The sequence below is a fragment of the Drosophila simulans genome, chromosome 2R, assembly GCF_016746395.2.
Source record: "Drosophila simulans strain w501 chromosome 2R, Prin_Dsim_3.1, whole genome shotgun sequence".
NCBI classification, from domain to species: Eukaryota; Metazoa; Arthropoda; class Insecta; order Diptera; family Drosophilidae; genus Drosophila; species Drosophila simulans.
In genome coordinates this window covers 17,818,761-17,834,160 of record NC_052521.2, presented here as the reverse complement: position 1 = coordinate 17,834,160, position 15,400 = coordinate 17,818,761, and the positions used below count along the sequence as shown (strand labels likewise).

The 15,400-nt window shown below is 44.3% G+C and overlaps 3 protein-coding genes and 2 non-coding genes across 6 annotated transcripts; 3 read left to right on the top strand and 2 right to left on the bottom strand.

Moving 5' to 3' along the window:
• Positions 1-71: 71 nt before the first annotated feature.
• LOC6735424 (slit homolog 3 protein) lies at positions 72-15,078 on the bottom strand. Its single transcript, XM_016168565.3, has 6 exons — positions 14,373-15,078; positions 3,792-4,188; positions 1,863-3,050; positions 1,649-1,795; positions 1,498-1,583; positions 72-1,439 (listed from the first exon to the last, which is right to left on the bottom strand). The coding sequence occupies exons 1-6, from the start codon at positions 14,453-14,455 to the stop codon at positions 857-859; spliced, it is 2,484 nt and encodes an 827-aa protein (XP_016028734.1). The 5' UTR covers positions 14,456-15,078; the 3' UTR covers positions 72-856.
• On the top strand, positions 3,194-3,265 carry Trnaw-cca. The gene has a single exon. It is a non-coding gene; the product is annotated as a tRNA-Trp (tRNA).
• On the bottom strand, positions 3,432-3,503 carry Trnaw-cca. Its single transcript has one exon. It is a non-coding gene; the product is annotated as a tRNA-Trp (tRNA).
• On the top strand, positions 4,058-5,815 carry LOC6735423 (lysozyme). 2 transcript variants are annotated; one of them, XM_044922375.1, is made up of 5 exons: positions 4,058-4,190; positions 4,690-5,066; positions 5,134-5,222; positions 5,277-5,340; positions 5,420-5,809. In XM_044922375.1, the coding sequence occupies exons 2-5, from the start codon at positions 4,913-4,915 to the stop codon at positions 5,551-5,553; spliced, it is 441 nt and encodes a 146-aa protein (XP_044778310.1). In that variant the 5' UTR covers positions 4,058-4,190; positions 4,690-4,912; the 3' UTR covers positions 5,554-5,809. The 2 variants fall into 2 exon arrangements, with proteins under 2 accessions (XP_044778310.1, XP_002082365.1); XM_002082329.4 differs by lacking the exon at positions 4,058-4,190 and having other exon boundaries at positions 4,708-5,066; positions 5,420-5,815.
• On the top strand, positions 6,264-8,297 carry LOC6735422 (lysozyme c-1). The gene is made up of 4 exons (XM_002082328.4): positions 6,264-6,396; positions 7,488-7,646; positions 7,702-7,854; positions 8,021-8,297. Exons 1-4 carry the CDS (start codon positions 6,360-6,362, stop codon positions 8,209-8,211), a joined length of 540 nt encoding a protein of 179 aa, XP_002082364.1. The 5' UTR covers positions 6,264-6,359; the 3' UTR covers positions 8,212-8,297.
• Positions 15,079-15,400: the final 322 nt, after the last annotated feature.

Here is a 15,400-nt window from a genome sequence, read left to right as displayed (position 1 = left end):
CCGTGGAGTTGTGCTCCCCCGGGGAACCATGACCATGACGTGGGATGGCGTGGGATGTGGCCAGCTATGAGCTCATTTGAATGGGAAATTAACTAATTCTCTCCACCGCGCATATGGATGTTCGTGCCGTACCATGACGTCATGGTTGTGGGGTTAATAGCCCACTTAGCATTATGCGGCCTTTTGGCCGTCGTAGGCCTGCCCAAAAATAGAACCCTGAAAAATTGCCCAACTGACCTTAGGAAACCCCAATCCAATTCCAATTGGCCATTGGCTTCTCATTGCTCATTTCACTTTTATTTACTTGATGTTATGTTTTTCTTTCCTACTGTGTGCTTTGAATTTGTTAATAAATTATTAAAGCCGTAATTCTAAAGGGTCATGACTTACGAGTTTCATTGCTAACATAAAGGAGGCGTAACACTAAGTTAACACTAGTTGTCTGGATGAGACGCAAGGGGTCTTCGATTGGGGAATAAGTTACAGTAGAGGTCAAAAGCATAGACTAACCAGTTCAAATACGGTTAACAATACAAATCAATATTTTTATTCATATTTTAGTTTATTATAGCTTATTTAGGGGTTTTCCCTTTAATTTAACTATTCATTTGGCCGCCGCCACTGTAACTATTCCTTTGATATATGGGAGCTTAGGGATGCGTATCGATTAGCTTATGGCACAAGTGGGTTAGTGTGGGCCAACTATTGGGATTAGTGCAGTGTACCTTAGGACTACGTTTATATGTATATATATATATATGTGTATATCAAGAGTCGGTACAGTCGGTACTGTACTATCACATGGTTTATTGAGTGGGCAGGAGTCACATCCTGCTGCATCTTGATCCGTGCCGCCTCACAGGCTCGTCGTGGCCTGGAGCTTGAGGTAGCGCGTCCCGTTTTCCGCATCCGCCAGGCGGGCTATGTGATCCGAGGCGGCGTAACAGGTGGTGGCCGTCGGAGTGCCCGGTCTGCTGTTGTTGTTATTGTTGTGCATGCTGCTGCTGTTGCTATCGATGCTATCGCCATTCCTGCCACCGCCGCCACTGCTACCGCCAGTCTGCCGGATCCGCGTGGCTCCCCAGATCAGGACCAGCACGGAGGTGACCAGCACTCCAAGACCCAGTCCCGGCAAGAAGCTCTTGTTCAGCGAATCAATGACCGTGTAGCTGTGCAGCAAAGTCGATTGCTGCGTCTGTTGCGGTTGACTTCCTACCACCGAATTGAAGCGGCGTTGATTCACCTGGTAATCCTCACCAGCATCGTGCACCACCTCGGGCTTCAGCTCATTGGCGGTGTAGTACGGACGTCGCTGGTACTGACGGGACACGGGAACGGCGCCTGGACTGCTCCGCTCCAGCTGCGTGATGTTGGAGCAGCCGATGTTCAGTTCCGCCTCGGGCTTCTGCTCCTGGATCATGACCAGACAAAAGCGATAGCTACGCGGAAAGTGCACATTAGTTATTAATTCTGGCAATTGGTCGGTGGACAACTCACCTCTCGCCTATTTCCAGGGAGGAACTGTCCGGCACTATGACGCTGACTGTGTTCTGGCCATTGACCACCTTACTCTCGCAATGGATCTGAAAGGAATCGAATTTGGGAATAAGAAAAGATCCTTCATGTTATGTTAATCCACATTAATTACCGGTGAGTTGTCTATTAGAATTTCGTTGATGTGCTCCTCCTTGTAAACAAAGATTGCATCGCACATGTAGTCCTTTTTGCTCAGATTGAGAAGCCAGGTGAGGATCAGTCCATAGTCTGTAGAAAAGTGCAGCTCATGTAGAATAATCTGTGGTAAGGATAATTATTATAGTGTTTCATGTTATTAAATCGAATTTCTTTATGATAGTACTGACCTCTTCGGACAAATCCTTGATGGGCGACGTCTGATTCGGCTTGGCCAACGTTTCCAGGTGCTGCATGATGTTGGCGTTATCCTTCTCTACGTTGTCCATGTCGCAGCTGAGCGTCTCCACGGGGACCTGGAGTAGAGGAGCTCCTTCCAGCCTCGGCGGCGTCACACACGAGGCACTCAGACTGGAATGGAGCTGCGACTCCTGCAGCCACTCGGCAAATGGACGAATGCTGCAGTCACAGGACAGGGGATTCTCCTGCATCTGCAGGCTCTCCAATTCCCGAGCTCCGTCCATGGCGTTTCTCGCCACAATCGAGATGTCATTGCCCGCCAATCGCAACTCCCGTAGAGATGGTAGCGGCGCTATCAAATCCGAAGTCAGTGCTCGCAGGAAGTTGTGGGTAAGATCAAGTACGGTCAAACGGGACAAATGCTGCAGTGAGGCACTGGAGATGGCCACGATGCCGTTGTAGCTGAGATCCAAACTGTCCAGTGCACCCAAGCCGAAGAAGGCGTGATCCTGCAGCACATCGATCTGGTTGTGACGCAGTGAGAGGCTCACAAGTCTCGAGAAATTGGCCAAGGCCTTGTTCTGGATGCTCTTGATCAGATTCCGATTGAGATTCAAGCTCTCGAGGTTCCTCATTCCGGGCAGCGTTTGCTCGCTCAGTGGTCCATTCAGGTTATTGGCCTGCAAGTCCAGCTGTCGCAGACTGAGGCACTGACTCAGTGACCTCAAGCTTTGGGCATAGTCACCCAATCGATTCCCGCCCAGCTTCAGCACCTCCAGCTTTCGAAGATTCACAAACGTGCGTTGGGAAATGCTTGAGATTTGGTTGTTGCTCAGCTCCAGATAAACCAAGCTGGTCAATCCCACAAAGTCAGCCGTTCCCAGGGCCTTGATCTTGTTATTGGCCAGATCCAAGCGCTCCAAGGCGCTCAGCGTGGACAGGGCGTTCCAAGGCACGCTCATCAGTGCGTTTCCGGGCAGACCGAGTGCCTGGAGCGGTCCTCTAATGCCCAGGAAGGCGGACTTGTGTACCCGCTTGATCTCTCCGGACGAGATTACTAGTCCGTGGAGCGAGACGTTGTCAAAGATCTTCGCATCGCTCAGGAAGGTCACATTGCGCAGGGAACAGTCCAGCAATGATATGGAGTAGGGAGAAGTGCGTAGTCGATCCGCCAGGAGCTGTAGAAGGTATAATTTAATTATGTTAGAAATGAAGCAACAAAGCTAAGATGTCCTTATCAATACGCTATAAATATTTGTATATTTAATATTATATTTAATACTTATTAGTTATAGAAATACTTGGAATTTCGTACTAACTAGACTCCGTGGCGCAACGGTAGCGCGTCTGACTCCAGATCAGAAGGTTGCGTGTTCAAATCACGTCGGGGTCAAAGTTGAGAATTGGATTACATATTTTTGTAAAAATTCGTAGCATATTTCTATATCCCTCATAGGAATGCGCAGACTACATCAAAATATGATTTTCAATATACATATATAGTATGATTGAGCAGAATCTTTAGATATTTTCTTAGAGAGTGCAAAATATGTGACCTCTGACCCCGACGTGATTTGAACACGCAACCTTCTGATCTGGAGTCAGACGCGCTACCGTTGCGCCACGGAGTCAATTGAGAATCCCACTGGCTATTTGTGATTTTAAATTACTAAAATCTAAGTATAAATCACAAATATCATTCGAAAAACTGATAAGATAGGTGCATTCGACTCTAAAATCAAAGGTTAATATACAACTTTGAATTTTAAGATAGCATGCTAACTAAATCGAATTATATAAGCAAATCTGCTGTGCTATTATTATAAATTATAATAAGAACATGCATTGATCGAATAAATCTCTATCTCAATCATCTAAATTCTATTGATAAATCTGAAAAATTTCGGGGAATATCTCACCATCATCCCGTGCAGATCAATGTTGCAGCGAAGTGTGTGAGGCAGGTCGCATCCGCACTCGAGTTCCGCGTTCCGGGTGCCCGTGATGTTGGGGCACTTCCACTCCATGAGGGCATCGTCCACGGGCAGCGGCAGCGAGGACACCTGCTCCGCCTTGCGCTTCCTCGGCGAGCTCTTGTTCACATACTTTCCGGATGTGGACTTGGACTTTCCTCTGCCGGCAACGAGGGCGGGAACCGCAGCCGCCGATACCACATAGGCGGTGGGCGAGGTTAGGGCAGAGGGGGTGGTGCTGGAGGTGGTGCTGGTGCTGGAACTGGTGGTGCTGTCCTCTAGCAGATCCTTGAGGTCATTGGCCGCTGCCAAAGTGCACAGCAGCAAGAGCATGAGAATTGGACTGTAAGTGGAAAAATTTTCATGGAAATTAGTGGGACGAGCATTGAAAAACGAAAACACTTGGATGTCTGGATGCTTGGATGCTGGGCGGGATGCACTTGCTCTCCTCGCACAACAACAGATCATGCGTTTTTAGGTCAAGCCGCAGTTGTCACTGACACTCTGACACACAAACACCCACACACAGTGCATCTGTGTCCAGTATCCAGCATCTAGTGGATGCGTTTCGGGCTAAAGATTCCCATTGTTATCTCTGCAAGACAATTTGCCAATTTACGGCTTAACGCAATCAAAGCGATTTATTGAATGCACTGAGCGCTAAACTAGGCTGCTTTTTTCCAATCTTACATGCTAACAAAATATAAGTCATATATTTTAAGCTGGCAAAGATTGAGATACATTCGACACAGCACAGACAACATTTTTTCAAACATTTTTTTTTTTTAAACTGTGGGAGTATCCCAATTGATGAGTAACCCGCACGGTTTTTCCATGTCACCAGACCGCTCCCGAATGTCACCTCCCACTTGGAGAAGAAAACAAAAACTGCGTGCGAGGCTTTAAAAACCCAGATTTCGGGCGCTACGCATCCAGTGCCGTCGAAATAATTCCGCAGCAAAGTGCCCAGTACTCGCAGTTGCCGCGGAGGGAAGCGCTTCTTGGATCTTTCGAACCCAAAAGGATTAGCAGTGGTCCCCAACAGTACAAGCCCCTCCCAACCCAGCATGGCCAGTCACTTGCCCAAAGGTGGTGCGCTCTTCCTGGTGCTCAATCTTCTCCTGCTTTCGCAATGGGAGACCGAGTCCAAGCTGCTGACGCGTTGTCAGTTGGCCAAGGAGCTGTTGCGCCATGACTTTCCCCGCAGTTATCTATCAAATTGTGAGTAAATGTATCTTAAATAAGTTAATTAGTAGAAATATAAATTCCCATTTGAATTTGCCCAAAGGGGTTTGCCTGGTGGAAGCGGAGAGTGGACGCAGTACATCCAAATCCATGCAGCTGCCCAACCAGAGCGTCAGCTACGGTCTGTTCCAGGTGGGTCAAGCCGCGTTTCTTATCAAAAATATATTCTAGAGCGCAATTTCGCAGATTAACAGCAAAAACTGGTGTCGCAAAGGTCGTCGTGGCGGAATCTGCAACATCAAATGCGAAGGTGAGTCCGCCAGGTTCCCCAATAACACCCATATATAATGATGGTATATGGTCTCCTCTCTCTGCCCCGTCCGCTGCAGAGTTCCTTAACGATGAGATCTCGGATGACTCGCGATGTGCCATGCAGATCTTCAACCGCCACGGATTCCAGGCCTGGCCCGGATGGATGAGCAAATGTCGTGGGCGCACGCTGCCCGATGTCTCGCGCTGCTAGGACTTCGACTGCTGCACTTGGACTCGCTCTTAGTCTTAACTAACTCTACTCATAGCTACTAAAGTTGCACATACATAAAGCCTAAGTCAGTTCCTTTGAATAAGGTGTATTTATTTTACGAATCGCGTGATTAAAGCATTTCCAGGAATTCCCGCTATCAGCTGCAGCGAGATGAAATCGCAAAATGTTGTTTTTTCCCAGCGGTTTTAATCAATCACCTTTGACAAATTTTAGGTATCAAACGGAACATTCATTTTTATAGGTGTATAAAAGAAATAAAGGAAATGTTATAATGATTTTTTTTTTAATGATTAGACAAATTTTAGCCTCTTTTAATCTTAAATTAAACATAGTAGCTAGCTAGATCATAAAACTCTGCAGCATCTTTATATCTAAAACTTCAATTATTTGTAATATCATAAGTTTGGATCATTGAACTCGAGCTTCTTCGATTGATAAATGCTTTCATTCACAATTATCACGATGGGTTTGGTAGTTATGGACCCAACCCAAAAGCCTCTCCTCACTTGATTTGTCCAGAGAGTTCAGGTGGTATACTATCAACCGTGACAAGCTAGTACCTTATCAGCATTATCAGGCTGGCGAGCAAATTCGTTTGTTTTGCTTGCTGCTCTGCGATCGGCGTTTTTGGGAGAGAACTACCGCCACTCGAAAGCGAACTGAGTCGCATTTGTATCTGAGAAATACTTGGGCGTTCAGTACTTAAACTCGGGTCAGCAGCGTCGCACCGGCGGGCTAGCTTCACATCGGATCCGATCGGGTGTGCAAATCATACATATAAACATATGTGTTTGAAAGCACGCCATCCCAAAACGAAACGCGGTAAGAAGACTCAGATACAGATACAAATACAAATACAGATACTCATGCTCCCCTCAAAGAAAAAACTCGTTTCCTGCTGCCGAGAACTCTGTTGTTCTGCGTTAATTAGGTAAACAAAGTAAACAAACTGTTTGCCGAAGTAAAAGTGTTCTGCTAGAGGAAATATCTCAAACTCATTACTACTACATTTGCCTGCATGGAAAACTGAATGAAAAGTGAAACGTGCACAGTGGGTTTCCTTTAAAACTCCATTGAATTACTTTTGGTTTTTTTGCATTAGATAAACTTGACTAGTTAAACTGTTGCGAATAAATCATACTCTTTATTATTTGCATACAAAAGTCATAATTTCCCTCGTTTAAATGACTAAACTTACACGTAAGCAACATGTAAGGCAATTCTACTGAAACAAAAAAGTTCATTAAAAAACAACACTAATTAATAGAAAAATGGTTGTTAATTAAAAAAAAAAACAGGTAATATTAAACCAGAAATGATAATATAAATATGATTTCCATGAAAATGAACACAACAAGTGATGTTAATCTCATGATGATAACTAAATATCTATTAACTTTATAAATCTGTTCTACGCAAACAATCGTGATGGATATATCTTTAGATAGAATGGCTTAAATATATGTGTATATACATATATAGCGATAAAGAAGTATAAAGATGCCAAAACATTCAAGGCTTCGTAATCGCGTGGGAGTAAACAAAGGTGTATATAATGATAATTTCTTAGTGTTTATTATTAGGAATAATATTGCTTGGTGTTAAATAGAAACAAAATACCATGGGAAACTGCGAAGAGCTACAGAACTGTGAAAGCATCTCCACTAAAAATGCCAACTGGCCATTGGTATTTCAACACTTTCAAAGATTGTTAAATAATCCAAACAAAACCAGGTGTTATATGTAGCTTTGAAATGAGGAAGTGCATATATAAGAATAATAAATTTATACGCACAGCAGAGCTCTTTGAACTGTTTGGCTAAGGAGTTAAGTATGTCCATAAATAATGAGGATCGCACGTAAAACTAAGCAAAATACCCTATAATGCAATCGATGTTGCCTTCTCGTTTTAGATCTGCTAAACATGAAAACTTCTTGTTTATGGATAGTACCAGTGCTGATCCTACTGCAGCTGGGAATCGAGCAAGTGGAGTCCAAAAAATATCAGCGCTGCGAACTCACACGAGTTTTGGTGGAGAACTACAACTTCGACAAGACCTTCATTTCCAACTGTAAGTGATTTCCAGCCCAAAAAGAAACCCATTGAATTAAAGCTATTTTTGTTAGGGATCTGTTTGGTGGAGCACGAAAGTTACCTGGACACCACCAAAGTAACGAAAAAGGAAAACGAGAGCAAGAACTATGGCCTCTTTCAGATCAACAGCAAGGATTATTGCACCGAAGGACGAAAAGGAGGGCGGTGCAACATGAAGTGTGAAGGTAAGATTACATTAAAGCACATTTATAATCAGTTGTATTAGCTGCAAGTAACAATTGCAACTATACAATCAAATAATTTCAATTTAGTTACACTACTACTTAAGTATTAAATTTCATAAAATTGCGGAATATTGAAAGAAGTTTATTAATCCCCCATCTTTGGCAGACTTCTCCAATGACGACATCAGCGACGACATCGCCTGCGCCAGAATGATCCAGGAACGCGAGGGCTTCAAGTACTGGAAGGGCTGGGATCGCTTCTGTCGCAATCCGCAGAATCTGCCCAATCTCCGCGTGGCCTGCAACCTGCGCAGCCTGTCGCCAGTGCGATCACCTCGTGGATTCTTAACGGGCTGAACAGCCATGTGCTATGTGCTACTTGAACATCTATCTTAAAGATACATACTACATATGTGTACATGTACATAAATGCTTTTGCATAATTGCTTGGTCGGAGTTGCATTTCTTGGCTGATGCCCACACAGGGATCGCGAATCGGAGACTGAGGGCTGCCAAGTGGGCGACCTGGCACTTTGTTTGGGCGTTGCGATCTTGATGGCACTTTCCAATGACATCTGCAACTGCAACTGGGTGGTAATTGATAGTCCAGAGAGCTGCAGTGCAACAGACTGCAAGCCGAGACCCATTCAAAGTCAATCATAGCAAGCTGGGTTCTTGCCACCGCCACCATGGCGAACAATATCATTTTGCATTTCCGCTCGACAAAAGGCGGCGTTTCCGTTTCTGGCCAACAATGGCCAAACGCACCGCAGGGCATCACCATCGGATCATTCAGGGAACCGTGCAAAGCCCCGGGGCAAACAATAACAGGTGGAGGCTCAAAAATCAGAGCGTAACTTTGTACTACAATGGCCAAAACATAAGCAGAGGAAACACTGGATCGCCGGTTCCATTAGAATGCGTTTTGCATATGTACGTGGTCAACATAAATCCGAGTTAAATCGCACACCGAAAATAAATAATCAGGATGTGTGAAAATAAATGGTAAATATTTGTTCTCAAATGGGTTTCATTTATCTCTAACTCTTTATTAATACGTGATAAAGATGGACTTGGCTACATAATATGATATATATCAACCAGGTTTTAGTGGCTTATACTTGACCATTATTTCTTTCTGTGCAGCGACAGCGAATCAAGTGTTGTTTTGACCATTGCGTACACACCGGCAACATCCTCAACAATAAAAATATTTTAAAATGCAGCTCAGCACAACTCCACCTCTGTCACGCTAACTGGTCAACGATTCGAAACGTTTGAGTGCCTTTAATTTCCCCTGTCCCCCATTCTGTTGGTTTCCTACCCGTCCTCAGTGTGGCTAATTATGCATAAAATGCCACGCCCCGCACTTCCCACCGCCCGTGGTATCGTGGTACCCGGAGATGCCATCGCTGACCTGTCGCCAGTGAGTCAGCAGGAGCATTCGATCAAAACACATCCCATATCCGTCTGCCGAGTTCCATGGGCCAACTAGCTGTCTGTTTAGCCTGAGACTTAGCACGGACTCGCTAATCATGTCGCCACAACCAGTTGAGCCACTCCGAATCCCATCACCTCCATGTGTGCAGACTGGAGACGCCAGTTTGGGTTGATTATTCATTCATCTGGAGCTGGAGCTGAAGTTGCCAGCTCCCACACATCCGCATCGCCTGCCAACTGTAGGCGAATTTCAAATGCACTCTAAGAATCAATCGGGTTTTTAGCTTGCAACTAATTTAATTTGCCTTTCTATATAAACAAATATAAGCGGAATAAACTGAAAACATGCTGATTGGCATTAGAGAATAAATCCAGTTTTTGGTTAGCAACATTATGACCTAACTTAATGCCAAGCCACCATCCTAGCTGAGAAACCCGCTCGAAATCTGCGCGGGTTGCTGTGTAGGCGCTCGGTTCGTAGCGCCATCGTCATCAACATGGCCATTATCGTCATCATCGGAGCCCAAAACAGAGAGCTGGGCACCAGGAACAACTGAAACTGCGGCAAGAGCCAGACGCAAACTGCCTGAAATTAAGGCACGTCAACGGAAATAAACCCTCTGCTCTGCGCATGGGATGGTATAATGTGTGTGCTATATGCTATATGGGTGTAAACACGGCCAAATGGTTGGAAATGGATTGCGTTGGTAACGGCATTGCAACGTTTTCTGCGCTGCCGGATGATGCTGCATGAAGATCGAGAGATACAGCCATATGATAATGATGCCGCGAAATGGGTGTGAGTGCAGCTGACTCTGAAAACTTGCGGCAAACTTCGAAACTGATTGGAAATCGCAGGCATTTGCCAGCGGAGGATTGTTGAAAAACGATTCTTATTTATTTTGCACATAATTTGTGGCTTAACTGGCACAGCAATGTTATTATTTTGTTTCTCGTATTTATTCCTCTCCCGATTGCCAAACAATTTAGAGCTCCCAAAATGGCCAAAACATGCGATAAGCCACCGAACAATTAAAAACGCGTTTTTCGTTAGCTCGCCTTCTTTGGCAATAGATGGGAAAAAAAATGTGAAAAAAAAAAATTATAAGTAATTGTAGGTAGGCAGATAACGAATGGTAGTTGCTCTTTGAGCTTGGTTGTTAATTATACAGCTAGATGTTCATAAAAAATAACAATCAATTTTGTTTTTATTAGCTGATGGATATTTAACAAATTTGCTACTTTATTTTTCTTGGTGCAGCAAAGTGTAGAGCACAATTTGGCGACAGCTGCAATTGTGTTGCCTAATTATTTATTCTTTAAATATTTTGTTTTTTAACCGCAAACGAAGCAAGCGCGCAAAAAAACAGCAGCAACTGTTGCAGCCAGCAAATTGGGCAACATGTAGCTAATCATAATGACAGCAACATGTTGCACAGGCCAAAGGCGAAATTAGTAATTTGCTACTTTATTTTATTTTTATTTTTTTACCCATTTTATTTCGGTTTGGTTTGGGCCATATTGAATATCAACCTGCTGGGGCATTGTTCGGGTGTTGAAAGCGCATCGAAATGAGGCACATACCGAACGAGCATGTGTGTGTGTGTGGCAAATGAAATTTATGCCTAGCATGAAAATAGTAAAAGTTGCTGCAAAAGCCAGCCAAAGGTCGAAATGTCACGCAAAAGTGGCAGCCACAGACGTGAGGTCTGAAAAACGAAAGAAATAAAATTGGAAAACCGAAACAGCTGCTTTCGAAACCGAACTGAAGTAGCCACACCAGCATCAACAATTGTGGTCTGTCCAGGTATTTAGCATGCCGAAAAAGGGAAAAATGAGTACACACAAAAGGACAGGAAACAGAAACGTAAAAAAAGGGATTTAAATGTGATGCCTATCCTGGCAGTCGTTTCCCCCATTCAAGGACCCACAAACGAGTTCCTTTCTATTAAGACGGAAACGGATGCCGAGGATCTGAAATATCAAATTTCCATTCTTATTTGTGAGTCAATATTCTCGAATAAATGCACTCAAAGCTTTATCAGCAATTTTATTTCTGTTTATTTGGCATTCGTGTCATTCGGTGGCAAAAGCTGTCGCCTTTTAATCTGCTGCAGATAATTATAAAGTATACTTATACATTATATTGTCAGTCCAAGCTAAAATTCTGAGCACATGAAAAAGCTAATAAAATCTCGAAGCTATCACATATATTATATTCTTTTTGAAAGCAACATTTTTCACATCTTTTTCAATTTTTAAATAGCCTAAACAACATCTGTCTTAATGTGGGCTCGCTAGTATTTTCAAATAGCTGGTAATATTGTCAAAGCGAACTGCAAATCACAGGTCTGACAAACTTGTTTCAGTTGTAAGCGACAAAAAAAAAAAGGCAGGCGGGCTAACAAAAGCAACAAATCCGAGAAATAAAATTAGTGAGTATTATTTTTAAGAGTGGGCCGACGACAAGTCAACGGAAACGTGTGGGTGGCTGGCTGGTTGGCAGTTGGCTGTCGTCTCTGGTTTTGACTGTTTTTCTTTTTTGTTTGCCGTTTTAGCCTTTGTTTGTAGAGCTGCCTGTGCTGGGCAAATTACTTTTTAATTGAACACACACGTGGGCAGCTGGCCGACTCGAACAATTAAGCAAATCGCGGACAAAGTAACCCATAAGTGACAGCAGTCGCTGCAAGTCGCGTACTTTGTTGGCAGTCAGATGAGGCCAATATGTTAAACAATAAAATAATATGGTTAATCCGTCGGGGGAAGAACAGACGGCTGATCTGCGATCCGATTCGATTCGAAGCGATTTCCCCTGGGGCAAGGTAAACAAACCATTTCGGAGTGGTTTAAGCCGGCTTTGGGCCGCTTGCATTTTTCTTTTATTTACCAAATCTTGCACTTTATGGCCCTCGCAGCCTCCGTCTGAACATGAACATGAATGAACTTCCAGCAGGCTGTGTTTAATTTAAATTAAATTGGATTTTTCGTTGGCCCGTTCTGGTCCAAAATGTTTTTAAATCCGAGTATGCCTGCTTTTTTTGTATGCCATTTGCATATGAATATGGCCGACGGCAGCCGCTGCGAACAACTAAAAGCAATTTGAGCTCGAAATTTATGGACATTGTTTGGGTTCTGGTCCGTTCGCTCCTGCAGCTCATTTCACTTGCCTGTGGGTCATTTATTTAATGCGTATAAGAGCATTTAAATATTCTTAACGTGAAAGGATCGTCGCACCATATAATAAACTACAACATCATAATATGAAAAAGGACAGGAAGAAATCATTAAGTTCAAATTCATATTCCATCAAAGTAAAGCACCAAGAATTGGGCAACGAACCAAAATCATTAATTTAATTATAACAGACTTTGCATATAAATAGGTATAAATACTATCTTCATAGAGAGACGTGCCACCCAAAACCTGGGCCTCTTTTGTAACTTTCCCCGTAGTTCCCCCGAAAAAACTCCACATCCGAGGCAACCGAGATACCTAAGAAACCAAGTTCACAGCCCACGCAAACCTCAGAAAGATAGTTGAGACACGAGGAGGCCGCCAACGCATGTGCATAATGCTAAATGGACTGTTAATTGCGACATTTCGAAAGCCGTGACAAGTCGAGCCAAAACATACATACAGACCATAAAGCCAGCAAGCCAATAAAATGGAAATCGCTGCTGGCGCGATATCAAAAATCAATGAAAATTTCGGGGGGAAAATATTGAGCGAGAAGAAAGCCGCCATGCCATGAAAATGAGCTCGAATATACCCAAAATTAAACATATTATGCGACATCAGTTGGGTGATAGATACCGCCGGAGGGAGATCTTGTTCTAGCCCACACCGACGGCTGCCCACACACGAATGCAAATGCCAGACAGACCCAAGTTGTGTGGCAAGAAATTGCTCGGATGCTGCGGAGGAGTATGCTAAGTGAATGGCTGTATAAGTTATGCATGCACTGCTAGAAAAAAGCCCTAGGATCCTAGCACACATTCTTAGCCAGCGGAGCATCATCATTGTGAGCTGGTGGAGATGGGGGGACCCAAAAAACATTAGCTCATTGGATCTCGTCGGATGACAGCGACACACTTAGAGCACAAAAAGTAAGTGGGCAGTAGGCAGCTGTCGTTGCGCTCCCATTGCCAAATTTGGCAACTGGTTGTGGAGCAACCACAGCAGCAGCAGCAGCAAGTAAGTAGCACAAATGTCTCTTATTTTATCTCTTTTCCTTGGCTATGTGTATATGTGTATGTCCCGCATCAAGCGGTCGCCCACGGTTGGCGAAACAAAAGACTTAGGCAACGAACTTGCCATGTCAAGCCAAGAAGAACAGAAACCAAATGTGTGTGGATTCCAAAAGCACAGGCCAGGCGGCTAATGAGCCGCATGTAAAGCAGTAAAAAAATTATATAAACATTAATTATGAGCAATCGCTTTTTGTCTACCCTCCGCTTTCGTTATTATTGTGGGCGTTCGAAAATGAAATGTAAACGAAAAAAGGCTTTTTCCATTCCCAATTCATTGTCGCCGTAAGTTGAGACCGAGCATCCAGAGCTGCCCGCTGTGAAAATGATGAGTTATATAAAATTAGAAGCGCTTGGAGACGGCAGAGAGGCAACAACAAAGCGCTAATTGCGCGTTAACCGAGCGGGGAAAACAGTGGAGCCTCCGCGTGTGTGGGTTTCCTCGATTGTCTCTTTCCACTCGAGCCCTCGAAATGCGTGGGCTTCTCAGGTGAATTGGGAAAACATTAGCCCGTGAAGTTGTACGAAATTCGAGACAAACACACACACACAACGGAAGTGTCGTTAAATGACTTTTGAGCTGATCGAAATCGTTATATCTCTGAATTTTAATACGAGTTTATTATGAGCCCGCAGCCGAATCAAGTTCGCGATTAGCTGGCTTTTGTTAGATTAAATTGTGCTAATTTCTGCTAGAGAGAGTTTGAAAATTCGCCACAAAGTCATATGGTATTCAGAGCACTCTGATTTCTATCGCATAAATAGGTTGTGGGCGACGCAAATGTTTATTTGCCATCAAATTAACGCAGTTACCAGCGACTAGACACTCACCTAAGCTTTGGCCGCATGATGGGCGAGGTCCTCTTTATCAGCGTGCGAAACTTAAACAGAGCGACGTTGCTGACAGCGTTCATAGAACAATAAACCGCATTAACCTGGCCGGGGCAACGTTTCCGTTTTCTACCTGATAACCGACGGGTCTCGCCCTGTGCTCCAGAACGTTTCTACTTGAAATGCGATAAAGATCTTTACGGTGCACCGGCGACAATGCGATCGGTGGGCCGTCAGTTGACACCGCTGGAGTTCGGGCTCAAGCTGGACTTGCCGCTCGCACACAAGCACACTCGCGCACACACGAAATTAAAATTTCATTCATGAAAAGCGGCAGGAACTGCAGGCAGGTATGTACGTATATGTATATGATGGTAACAATCAACAGAAAGAACCGGAAACGGATGCGTTGTTTGTCTTGCCCCCCGCCAGGATTTCCAGAGTTTTAGGCGACTGGGATAGGGATGATGATGATGATGACGAACAGGTAGCGCTTGGCGAGCAATTCCAATTCCACCGACCGACGTCAGCAACGACCACTTGAGTATTTGGTTAAATTAGCATTTTCACAGAGCCGTACTCTTCGAGTTGCATGCGGCAAAACACAGAAACACTGAAATGGTAGGAGCAATCAACAGCCACGAACTGGTCCCGACGACGTCTGAAACTCGACTGAGCGGCCTACGCTCAGGTAAGGCAGGTCGAGCCGCCAACAGAATGATTTCATGTGCGTTTTCCTCTCTTTTTCTTTTTTTTTCTTTGGTTTGCTTCGTCTGGGTGTTGTGTGTGTTTGCCTTCGCAGTCAGTTCATTCACAAATACTGGTCCGATGAATGGGCTGCCGCCACCGCCTCTGCATCTACATCCGAATTGTGTGGGCAGGCATCAGGAATCGAGCAGCGGGCATCGTGCATTGTCGAATTGAACATGGCTCGGTTCTCTTTTTCGGCTCGCCAAAGATCGCATACCGTGCTGTTTGCTGTTTGCTGGCCTAACCCAAATAAGCGAGCCACTACTAAGCGAGCATTT

Bases quoted from the DNA above. Each gene is read 5' to 3' on its own strand.
- LOC6735423 (XM_002082329.4), top strand. From the start codon at position 4,913: ATGGCCAGTCACTTGCCCAAAGGTGGTGCGCTCTTCCTGGTGCTCAAT. The intron at 5,223-5,276 runs GTGGGTCAAGCC...GCAATTTCGCAG, and splicing joins TCAGCTACGGTCTGTTCCAG to ATTAACAGCAAAAACTGGTG. The intron at 5,341-5,419 runs GTGAGTCCGCCA...CGTCCGCTGCAG, and splicing joins CTGCAACATCAAATGCGAAG to AGTTCCTTAACGATGAGATC.
- LOC6735422 (XM_002082328.4), top strand. From the start codon at position 6,360: ATGTGTTTGAAAGCACGCCATCCCAAAACGAAACGCG. The intron at 7,647-7,701 runs GTAAGTGATTTC...TATTTTTGTTAG, and splicing joins CAAGACCTTCATTTCCAACT to GGATCTGTTTGGTGGAGCAC. The intron at 7,855-8,020 runs GTAAGATTACAT...CATCTTTGGCAG, and splicing joins GTGCAACATGAAGTGTGAAG to ACTTCTCCAATGACGACATC.
- LOC6735424 (XM_016168565.3), bottom strand. From the start codon at position 14,455: ATGAACGCTGTCAGCAACGTCGCTCTGTTTAAGTTTCGCACGCTGATA. The intron at 1,796-1,862 runs GTCAGTACTATC...TCCTTACCACAG, and splicing joins TCAAGGATTTGTCCGAAGAG to ATTATTCTACATGAGCTGCA. The intron at 1,584-1,648 runs GTAATTAATGTG...GATTCCTTTCAG, and splicing joins TTCTAATAGACAACTCACCG to ATCCATTGCGAGAGTAAGGT.